The sequence below is a fragment of the Stegodyphus dumicola genome, chromosome 1 (genome assembly GCF_044657685.1).
Source record: "Stegodyphus dumicola isolate Sdum_Otavi_A_Nest chromosome 1, ASM4465768v1".
In the NCBI taxonomy this organism is placed as follows: Eukaryota; Metazoa; Arthropoda; class Arachnida; order Araneae; family Eresidae; genus Stegodyphus; species Stegodyphus dumicola.
Genome location: NC_140768.1, coordinates 59,678,065 through 59,690,737, shown reverse-complemented (window position 1 = coordinate 59,690,737; position 12,673 = coordinate 59,678,065). Strand labels below are relative to the sequence as shown.

The window sequence follows — 12,673 nt, the reverse complement described above, 5'->3', positions numbered from 1 at the left end:
AACATTTATTACTTAGCTTAGTATAACCAATAGACACAGAATCTCGGTGACTAATTAATAAGATTTGCTAGTTGCATGTTCTGTTCACGCATTGAAAATGATTGTAACAAAAACCACGATTCCCTTGGATGAACGTTAGTATTATCTTTAATTCAGTTCTTTATTGTTGTCGTTCCTTTAGTATCTTTATTTCAGACAACTTTCCTTCAACGTTTTCACTAAAGCCATACTGAAATAGTGTCAATCGTTCTCTTTGTAATTTTAATGCAATTATTACATTCCAAAATTCTATTTCTCAGCAGGTATTTAATTCTATGCAGAACATATTACAAGAACTATGGTGTATTGGTGTATTTAATTATGGCAAAGCACACGAGGGCTATCTGCCTAAGGGGAAGGATGCCTTCGTGGAGGACTTTCTAAGGAAAACGTGCTCGTATACACGTTACACATGGGGAAAAACACGAAAACGCCCATGCAGCCAGCCCGTTCGCGGGATTGGAACCTCGGACCGAACTACCAGTGTTCCGCGACTTTACCGCTCGGCCGCTGGTGGGACATAAAACTATGAGTTATGTATTGAAATATATAGCGCCATACCATTCTCCATTCTCGGAGGTATCCGACAAAATCTACTTTCTCTACGACTGATAATTTATTTCCTCGTGAAGAGATGGATTTACAGCTAACGTGGGGGTTTTGGTTACGTTATAAATTATTCCAGAGATATCAAATACATAATTGTATTTTAAAAACAAATTGGCAAGATTAAAATTTAAATTTTCTTTACCTAAAAAGAATTAGGTAAATTGTGCTATTGATGATACTATTTTGTGTAATATAATATAATAATATGTGGCGTATTCTGTAATGATTAGTAAACACGAAAGTTTTCTTTAGGAAAGAGGTTTCACAGTTCTCAATATTTACTTTCCATGCACTGAGATCACTCTCTTCCATTATAACGAATACACTATTTATTGATAAAAATGAAGAAGCATTAATTCGAAAATATTTTGAGTGACTAGCTGTTCGGCTGCTGCTGAAAAAATGCGACTTTTCTCTATTTTTCCGTCAATTGGGTTTGACTACTTTCTTAATATTCTTCTCCTTCTTTTTACTCTGTCTATTCAAGTTCTTTCGAATCATATTATCTTCAAAAATAATATCAGATTTCAAATACGGAAGTTCTAAAATTTCTTTCTCCTGATGAAGAAATTGTTTGTGCTAGTGAAACAGAAATGAGATTTTGTTTTTAAAGGATACAATGTCCTTTCCTCGCTACCAGAAGGACCTCTTGAGACATTTCGAAATCTGAAATTCCTTTCAAAACTTACTTTAAAATTACTTCCGCTAAATTCCCAAATACGTCTTGATTTCATTTATGGCACAATTCTTACAGTTCCAGTATATAACGCAATAGCAATGACTTCAGGTATTTTAAAATAAATTTTCTAAGAAATTCTTCTCCCTGCAGATGTATTATTTTCATTTTATTTTTGTAATAAACATGAAACTTTCTTTCTCGTTAAATAAATTTAAGAATAGTTTCATAATATCTTACCAATTACAATACCGTTTGGGCAATGAGAAATTGTAGAATCCGTAATCTTCTTATACAGTAATTCATTCTCTCCAGAGTTTTGTAATCTTCATGGAGTTTATTGGCAAAATGGAGTGTTTTCGTTTTGTTTCATTTTCTTCTGAGGCAGAGGAAAACGTATCACACTTAGCACTTTTACTACATATATTTGTTTGATGACTTTTTATCCGTATTAGACATCCAAATTTTAATTATGTAATACTTTGATGCTTTGTACGTAGAGACATGCTCTTCTTGACTGTTATTTTTGACATCCGATAAACACGATAATTTTTCAAATAATAGTGAAAGATCCCTGTTGAAATCTAAAACTCTAAGAACATTTGAATCCGAGAAATGGTGAAAAATGTAGCGCAATAGAGAAAGGGATGAGAATTTCCCATTTCTATGATAAGTGTTTTTAAACTAAGTGAAAAAATTGAAGTCATTTTGCAAATGTACATTTTATGAAACAGGTTTGTTTATATAAATGGTGCATCATTTCATCACGATACTTGTTTGTCATAAGTTTTTAAACATTATTGTAACATGTACGGATACAGAAGTTTTTGATTATCATAGAAAACTGCACGTGCATTAGAATTCAGGTTTCTTCAGAATAGCGATTTCATTGAGTCACATTTTTCTTGCAATTCAATATCAAGTAAACACTTAGGACATGCATCTGGAATGTTTGGGGATTCATAGAAGCATTTACAGAACGGCAATATGCGATGATTGTGGCATGGATTTAAACTATGGCCTTGTATCCAGATTTCAGTGTTGCTTTGTTTTGATAACCCTAGAAATGATGTCTAACATGAGTCAGTGGTCGCTAAGGGGCCGAAGCAAGAGGTCGTTTTTGGACAGTGGAGAGAACGGATGAAAAAAGACAATAATAGAAGCGGCTATCGTTCCGACGAGTTTCCTTTAACATTTCTCTCCAATATAGGGTTTACCTGACCATTGTCAGCCATGGAAGAAGGTCTTCACTTTTTCCAAGTATTTAATTCTACGGAATGTTAATTAGAAACTGGAAATCGGTAAATTATCATCCTGGATTTATCCGGAGATCTCAGTATAGGAATTTATTAAAAGGAATCACTGATTTGTTATTTATATGTAATTAACTGCACAGTGTTAACAGGCTAAGGTTTCATGCTGGAAGTCAGGCAAGTGGGGAAGCACTATGCTTGAATAATTTCATACTGATATACGTAGTTAATGAGCCATTTAAGGCTTCATATTTATACTCAAATGACTGGTGAACTGTAATTCATAAAAGTAATGTCACTGAATAATTTGAAACTGAAAAATATAATTAACTGTCAGATGTTAACGAAATTTAGTCTCTCTTTAGTGATTTGGAAAATTGTAAAATGGAAAATGTTGTGAAGAGTTGATTGATGGAAACTAAATTTTCTGTAACATCATCCTTAAAGATAGATGATTAACTAAATCTTATCCTCTCAGAAGAAATAAATATATTTAAGCTGTTCATATTATATTAATCTTGTAAAACTTTGTATTGAAAGAAGATGTGCTGAATATAGTTAAATCCGTGATTCCAAATTTAATTTCAGGTGGCTACCTCCCAGATGTTACCAAAGATATGTCAGTATTGTTTTCCTTTTTATGTGATACCAGACCTGACATTTATGAAACTTCGCCTAGGAGCGTATTGTAGTATCAAATACTAATTTCTAAAACAAATGCTTTTTGTTTTCTATTCAAACGATGTAAATGCCGTGGTATATGAGAAGGCACAAACTTCACGAAGAATTGCATAAGACTTCTACTGTCGAACAGATTGAAAATTCTACAAAGATCAAAAACAAATCAAGAAACCAGTTATCAGGGTATGTGATTATAATGTTAATGACCTAAGTTCCAGTAAAAGACCTATGACCATTCTTAGTAATCATTTAGACTAATTTCTGCATTATTTTCGTGTGTGTGTGTGTATGTGTTTCTCTTATGTATAGTGTGCCTTAAATATATTATTCATGAATATTTTAATGCAGTTTACTATATGATTAATTTGTCTTGGCACACCTGGTAATTCGTACTTTATTATTTGTTTACATATGTCTATTACAGCATGACAGGTTTTCCACCAGCTCGATAGCCTACCCAGCTCTTTTATCTGAATTTTTGTACGCTTTATATATTTGACTCATTGTCTACTTAATTAGTTCAAAAACGTTATGTATATGTATGCATATTAATTCTAATTTCACTACAGTTATTTGAATTTGTATTCATTCGAAATTACTTATATCATTCGATTAGGGGTAGGGTCCTAGCCCTAGGCATCTTGGCACTACACCACCCTCACGCCCACAATTATACGTCGGAAGGTCACACGACAAACAAGCATGCAACCAGCCTGTTCGGTTCAGTTCGTATCCGGGTTCAGCTGCCGATATTCAGCTGTCTTGACCTTTCCTGGCTCATCAGTATAAAGCACGATTTCTTATGCAATAAAATAACTTTCAATAATCCAACACATTGAATGACTACGTAGACGTTTTATCATTAGATTATTCACTATTATACATTTAATGAATGACATTCACAAACAATTTTCAGCTACCATACTTTTCCAAGTTACTCAAGTTAAGTTGTGATATTAACATATTTTATTTAGCTGAGAAATAAAATGTCCAAAAACACAGTTACCGAATTGATATAGTTGAATAGACTGCTTCCATCTGTCCAAGGCAGCTCTTCTTCGCAAGACACATTGGCTGGACGGAGAGTGGCGCCCCCTTGCAAGGCGTTCAAGCCCCACGCTAAGGCATACACAGAATCGTAGATCAAAGCAGGTTCGGTCTATAAAAAGATACGTTAAAGAAATAATCGAACATTACGTTGTTTTATTATCATTATCACATTCCTGCGTATCCGAGAAGCATATGATATAGATATTAAAACAGTGCCTTAGTAAACAACTAATGATCTGAATAATTTGGAATTTAATGATACACAAGGAATTTGCATTATGTGTTTTATGATAAAAATGATTTTTTGGAACTTAGGCAGAATAAAAATGACGTATATACCTGTTATGCATTCTTGATACGAAATGCCGTATAAAATCGGAGACAGATAACTTTACAGATGCATGTGAGGTACAGATATTTTAACAGTAATTTTCTAATCTGAAAGCATCACACTTATCGCTGAGGCTCATTACGCAAGCTATTAAATCATTAAGTGAACAAAATTATTTTTTAAAATATATTATCATTCGTTTATTTATTTTAAATAAGTCCTTTTGTTGAATAAATGATTCTTATACTAATGCATACAAATTCTTAAGGGGTGTTGGAACCCCAAAATCTTCACAAAATTGTGATTCCGGATTTTTGCATTTTCAAATTCTCTACACTTTTGTCTTTCTAAAAATACCACTTTTTAATCTCTATGAAAATTAGAACTGCAAAAATCTAGTTTTAATTTGTCATCGAATGCTTTGATGAATGATGATTTTTACATAAAAACGCGTGTTTCTCCAAACGTGATTTTTTTAATACTCGATGTACCTTTTCTGAGGAACTACTGCTCACAGGTATCTAAAATTTTTATGGCTTTTTTATTAAGCTTCCTAATATTTACTGAAATGAGCTTTTTTGTGATAAACTAAGAAAAAAAAATTAATTTGTTGTGTGAGAAAAGTGCTAAATTTTACTAGGCCTAACAAAGTATTCTATAAATTATTGTAAAACTCAAAGTGTTTCAAAAGCTCATTCCAGTATAATCACATAGGTACACCTTAATTACACAAAAAGTTTCAAGCGCGTATCTACAGCAGATTTTAAGGAAAGGTATATCGCAAATGGCCAATTTAACGTTGTCAGTATAGGGGTTGCTTAATGATTTTTATATAGTAATACATTCTTATATATTTAATGATTCTTATATATTAATACATTCTTATATATTTAATGATTCTTATATATTAATGTATACAAAAGAAATTACATTGTCTTTTCATGAGCCGAGTTTATTTTGAAGTTGGGTAGCATCTGCAGGTAATTGCATTAGATCGTATGTTGCTTAATTACAGACGCCGAATATTTACAGAATATTATGGGAACTCTATCTCATTCCCTGCTCTCTCCTTTTAGTATCGCATATTATTCCGATTATTTATTGGACTTTGTTACGCAGATTATATCATTATAATTTGAACTGATTTAATATGTATTCGAAAGCTGTTTTCCAGTTAATAATATAAATTAAAAATAAAAGTTTGATAAACAAATATGACAATAATGGAAATTGTTCTGTTTGAAAAAATGCTTTGTTCTACTTGTTCTACTATTATTCTACTTGTTAAAATGCTTTCTCATTCTCTGGCAAAATAATTATAAAACATTCCATTATGATTAGGAAATTGGAGAAACAAAAATTTATATATACTACATGAAATTATCTTACCTTTATAACATTAGTTTTATTAACTAATTTGTGACCTACAGGTTGGAATTTCTCCATTTCCTTGAGTACTTTCTTTACATTACAATTGTCTGTGTCTATAATTCTGTAAGCAGTCATGTTCACAAAGTTGTATTTAAAATCTTCAAGGTTGTACGTCTCTACATCCTGAAATAAAAGATTGACACGAATTACGTCGCAACGCATTAATCAAAAAAATAGTTCCTTTAGGTTCTAAAATTGTAAAAGCATGTACAACAAGATGAACATATACATATAATTTAAATATTAATTTTAGTTCTTCCTCTTCTGTATTTTTTAATTTCAAATCCTATTCCAGTCACATATAGTTTATATTCTTTCTAGATGAGCTTCATACTGTGCCTGTTTCACAGTATTTCACATTCTGAGCATATGCAATTTTACAAACATGCATCACATTTTACGTTCTCAATAGTTCTGACAAAATACAGTGAAACATCTCACGCTATCTTCTGTAAATGACTAGTTCAGAAGCACATAATTCTCATAGCATAAATAAATATCGATGTTTACAACTGTACAATATAACTTCCCAAAATATATCTCATTTTTCTATCAAACGAAAGTTTTATGAGTTATAACAAAAAATAAATGTAAATTTTGAAGTTTAGATAGTGTAAGAAGACTGAATGCTAACTCTTACAGAAGCGTTTTATATAAATGAATTTTAATAAAGAAATATTACAGTCGACGAAAATAAACTTGAAAATCCTTTGTAATGGTATGAGGAAAGCGTTTCAACAAACAATCTTCTGCTAATAAATAGTTTCATTTAATCTTATAAATACATTGAAGCAAAAAGACATAGGAAGTTTAAAAGAATTTAAAACACGAATAACTAAAAACAATATTTGTTTTAATCCGAACGTAACGAGAGTTACTTTCTTTTATGACCTCAATCGACACTGCCGCTGAAAACTCGATATTTTAATATAAAAATAACAGCACTTTTGAAGGTCTAAATTTAAATACAAAATTTAGGCTTCAGAAATAATATATATATATTGTTACGAAATGTACAGAAGCGGTGGGATAGCTTTCCTGCAAAGCAGGTGACGGTTGCCATAAAATAACAAGGACGGCAGAAATGCTACATTTGGCGACAAAATTGGTGATATGCCATGGACGGATGGAGAACCTTCTGGAATGAATTCTTACCGGTTTCGCCCAGAATGTTCTCGAATGCATACCGAAAGCTATATAAATCCTGCTGGTCCGCAGTCAAAGTATGTCCCTTATCGAATGAGAGTGAGTGTGTGCCTCGTCTAGAGAGCTGATAATCAATCATTGAGCGAGTGTCTCGAATTCTAGCGCCGAGATGGTCGTCGAGTGCATCGAGAGAGTCTTTTAGTGTATCGCGATGTGCATCATCGAGTTTTGTCTTAAACTGTGCTGAGTCGAGAGCTATACTCTTGTGTATCGTCGAGTGCATCGCGAGTTGTAGCGTGGAGTGTCTCGAGAGTACGTGGAGCTCAGAGAACGACCAAGCAGAGTCAGAAGCTGTATTCTGGTGCTTTGCAGTGAAGCTGTCTCCACCGTTATTGCCTGACAATGGGAAGACTGTGTCGCTGAACGTGTCAGCGTGTTTATAACAGTTCGACGACTGTAAAAGTGATTTTTGAGCTATCTGATTAATATTGGTAAGTAAAGTGTGTTTCGATACTTCATCAAGAAGTGTCGTTGTTATTCGCTCCAAATCTACGAACCCCGTACGATCGTGAAGGAAAAGAAAAGCGTAACAAGGTGTCAGAAAAGAAAAGCGCAACAGTATATATAATGAGCTAACAGTATGAAGACTTAAATGAGGGAAGCTTACATGTCATTTTCCAACTGCCCAAAGTAACAAGTACAAAAGTAAAGTCCTTATACAACCGATTGACCAAGCAACTGTTTAGAATAAAAAGATGAACTACCGTACCCTTTTTATGCGCTGATGTGTGAACTTAAAGGGTAGTGTCCATTACTTTCAGAAACAATTCACACTGAAAGACGCCAACGTTACTTTGTTTCTCGCTTGAAAAGCTATAAAAAGTATTGTTTTACATCATTTTTCAAGTAAATTGTGACTTATGATCATATTCGTACATGAAGCATGTCTTGGGTTTAAAACACATTCAGCGTTCTTGGCTGACACCTTGTATTTAAATACATGTTCCGGGAAAGTTCGTTTTATTGAAGAGGATGTGGAAGCTTGGGTGGATTTGGACAATATTGTTTCTACCACACAGTTTCAAGATGATAACGAAGTAATCGTGCATGCGCTGGTAAAGGAGAGGAAGATAATGAAAATGATATGGATGTATATATTACCAGCACATGCCCGATCATATATATATATATAAGAAATTCATCATATTTAATTATGATTGAAAAAGTGTCTGACAAATAAATTGAATGTGTGGGAAAATAAAGATTGGTGATTTGTTGAAATTCAGTTTTGTTGCCTTCATCTAACGACCAGCAATGATAGATATCGAAAGCTGTTAAAACTTCCAGTGTTTTCTTTTACGCATTATATATATTTAAATCATAATCATATATATAATTATTTAAATCAGAATATAAATATACACTGCTGGCCATTAAAATTGCAACACCAGAAAGGGAATGTGAAAATTACATGAAAGGAAGAAGAAGTTGGGATATGCAAATGATTAGTATTTCAGCGCATTTAGATGACGCAGGAGGGAGAAACGTCACCTGACGCACTGCATAAAAAAGTTGTGCAGTGGATTTCTCCCTCGAAAAGTGCTTTGTAAGGTTGAAGGTTGCTCAGAATATCATGTTATACCTCGAATAAGAAGAGAAAATGCTTACCAGCAAGTTTCGAAATTCGATAGAGGCAGGATCGTTGCCTATCGAAAGCGTAGATTATCGTTCCGTGATATCGCCGGTCGCACTGGTCGACATGCAACCACTGCCATGCGAATAATGAATCAATGAATTGCTGGAACGGCATACAAGATCTCAACGCCCTCATATCACTAACGCCAGAGAGGACAGACATATTGTGAGGTCAGCTCTGCAAAACCGTACGACCACATCACGGACCATTAGTGAGAAAATGGCCAAGTTTGCAGCAGGCTCTGTATCAGCTCGTAAGGTGTGTCGACGTTAGCAGCAGCGTGGACTATCACCAGGGTGACCGTTACTTCGGCTTTCCTTGACAATGCAGCATAAAGAGAGACGGCGACTCTGGTGCGCCAGATGACAAAGCTGGGTACAGGAGTGGCACAATGACGCTTTTTTAAACGAGTCTCGGTTCTACGTGCCGGTTCTGATGGCCGTATACGTGTCTGGAGTGTTCGAGTAGACCGCACGTCGTCTGCTTGCATTTGATATCGGCATTGGGGTTCTGCAGCTTTGGTGATGGTTTGGGCAGCCATTGGGTACACTACATGCACATCTCTAGTTCGAATCGCCGGTAATTTGAGCGCAGATAGGTACATTTCTGACATTTTATGTCCAGTGGTTGTGCCTTATCTTTGAGGCCTGCCAGACGCTATATTCCAACTCGATAATGCAAGACCATATGTTGCACGTCATATCCTGTCTTTCCTTTATATACAGGGTATTCGTTTGCTGCTCTGCCCTGCGCGGTCTCTAGATCTGTCACCCATTAAAAGCATTTGGTCATGGGTTGCAGAGAGACTGGCCCGCCACCCCTCTTCAGCTAATACGATTAATGAAGTGGGGCGTAGACTTGAAGCAGTATGGAATGAGTTGCCAATTTCTGTCATCCAAGCCCAGTTTAACTCCATACGTAATGGGGTGAGGGCCATTTCAGCTGCCAGCGGTGGCAGCTATTTCTACTAATTTCGCACCTCTGTAAATCTGCAAATTGCTTACAAATTTAATCATTTTGTTTTCTTGCCATATTATTTACATACAACAAATATCTTTTTTGCATCTGCTTTCCTTCATAGTGTTGCAATTTTAATGGCCAGCAGTGTATATATTTAAATCAGAACATTTCTAATTCCTTGTATTTTTATAATTATAATAAATGCCACGTTAAGTTTAGAAAGCTAAGAATTGAAAAAAATTTAAAAGCAGTATCCAAATTGAAATTCAGTCTACAGCATTTCTTACTGAGAATATTATTTTAAAAAGCCATAATAAATATCAATCTTCCCATAAAAGGAAAGTTCAAGCTTTTTTTTTTTTTTTTTTTTTTTTTTTTTTTGTGTGTGTGTGTGTGTGTGTGTGTGTGTGTGTGTGCTTATCGATTTATTCATTGCGGCAACGCATGTAATTTAACCTTTTCAGTTCATTTTCTTGGCAAGAGTTAGGGAGTTGGATATTTGGTTTTCATTTTAGTGTTTTTTATAATATCTTTACTGTCTGAGCATTTTTTTAATGGAGAAACTTTATAATATATATTATACAAACTGTAAAGAACGGAATATTTCTTCTTCGAAAAAAGCCAGACTAACAGATTAAAATATATCAAAATGAAATAACAGGTTTTAAGTACTGAATTAGTTATTAATGTTAAAAATGAAATAAATAATAAAATGTAAAGTTATGCAGCTTTTGATAATCAAAATAATTTATACCAGACATTCAAAGAAGGAAATCAGTAGAAAATAGTATCCGAAAAAAGATTAATACATAAAAATACATACGAAAATCCATGTAAAAATTCTAAGAAGTCACAATACATGTACGTAATTAGTAAAAAAATAGTAGAAAACAAAAGGAAATTTAAAATGAGTATAGAATTTTGCTTTCATCTCGACCTTTAACGGCTCGACGGCTTGCACGTTAATCAAAGAAAAGAAAATACTTTTCACTGTAACGTAGCAACGATCATCTTAAGGAATTTTCTAATTTTCAAATTCAAAATATTTATTTATGTTTATGTAGTTTTTCCTCTAGAGGTGTTCTTTACTAACACTCTGATTAGTGATTCCAAATTGTCACTAAGAAACAAACGATAAAATTGTACTCTTCTTTTTATTGCTTAACATTCCTAAATGATTAAAATTCGCCGCTAAAATCCAATCTCTCTCCCTCTCTCTCTATATATGTATATATATACAAGCCTATATTGTAGCATGCATCGATTGCAGAATTCCAATCTTGTTTTCTGGTGGGTTTTATTCATCGAAACTCAAGAATTTCATCAAATTGAAATCGTTTGAGGGAACAGGTTTTAATCAACATCGTCTCACCATCTATTTGTGGAATTTTAATTTTGCTGTGATTTGGAGAAGACACTCAAAGCTATTGATCTTCTTGAAATCGATCAAACAAAGAAAAAAATTATTGAGTAGTTTTACGTGTGTTAAAAGTAACTTTTTTGTGCATTGATTTCTTGCAGCTCCTTAAGGACGTGTATTGAATAAAACTTACCCTTTTTTTAAACAACTGACAGTATAAATTGGATTAATATGGTTCATCATTTTGATGTCAAGTAATTTAGGTCATAAATTAAGTAAGGATATTGGGCACATTGCGACTGAAATTTAATTAAGTCTGATTTGTTCGATTATTAAAAACTCAAAGAATGAAAGAAATGATAAAATGAAATGATAATCTATGAACCTTTATTTTCCTTTATATCTTTAGATTTGTTAGAGAATGTTAGCTTGTTTAAGTTTTTGGTCCACGAAATAAATGCTCCAGGTTTTAAGAGGAATTTTTTAAACGTTGCAGAGGCAAAACATATTTTATATAGAAATAAAAGAGAATATACTCAAATTTGCGACTCACGGTGTGGTTGCTTTTTGTTAACTTGACGACATTCTATTTTTCTATTCCAATTTATATGTCTTCGAAAGGTGTATGTATGTGTAAATGAAAAAAATCGCCGCCTTGGACATAATATAAAATCTCAAATCCTTCAGATTTATTTTTTCGTCTCTGTATATTCGTAATCGAACCACTTTCGTTGCATACTTAATTTATTATTTACTAAGCATCAATTGATGATTTAATTCGATGTTTTTTATCTATTATTCGTTAAAGTTTAAAATGTTAAAAGTTAATGTTTAAAAAATTATGTTTTAGATTCAAAGTCAACAGGAAATTATTATCACTCAGTTTTCATTAAAAAAATCAATTTTTTTTCACTCATGGTTCATTAAGTACTAATTAAATATTAACTTTTCAGTTCTATATTTATTTCTGATCTTTCATTAATTAATTGATGGCTAATAAATAATTGTATCTATCAGTAATGAATACGAAATATTAATGCATTTTTTATGTGAATGAATGTGCAGTAATCAAAAGATAAGCCTTAACTAAACTTAAAGATAGTTTATTTTATGAAATGAAAAAAACCCTCTCCAGTTTAAAATAATTAATGAATAATTATTAATAACTGGGCTTTCAATAGTACGTATCCTTTCAAAAAGTCAATAGGAGATTTACAGATAAATAGACAAAGTTCACACTGTTAGGCAAATAATCTTGAGATGTTATATTCTTATTATTTAAATTATAATATTCAGGCAAATATTTAGAAATATTTTAGGTTTAAAGAGACGAAAATACAAACAGTTTTGCTTTTGCTGTTTTATTTCTTATTAGATATAAATAGTCCTCAATATGCATACAGTCCTTTTCGATGTATTTATATAGTCCTTATCAATGCCT

At 32.9% G+C, this 12,673-nt stretch overlaps 1 protein-coding gene across 6 annotated transcripts in view; it reads right to left on the bottom strand.

Annotated features, from left to right (window-relative positions):
• Positions 1 to 12,673, bottom strand: part of LOC118187950 (glutamate receptor ionotropic, kainate 2-like) — a 588,918-nt gene that overhangs the window by 81,323 nt on the left and 494,922 nt on the right. For all 6 annotated transcript variants that reach the window (XM_085815148.1, XM_085815167.1, XM_035358255.2 and 3 more), the window contains exons 6-7: positions 6,029 to 6,193; positions 4,265 to 4,417 (exon numbers count right to left, since the gene is read on the bottom strand). In XM_085815148.1, coding sequence (XP_085671274.1) covers positions 4,265 to 4,417; positions 6,029 to 6,193 — 318 coding nt within the window. The remainder of the gene's footprint in view (positions 1 to 4,264; positions 4,418 to 6,028; positions 6,194 to 12,673) is intronic.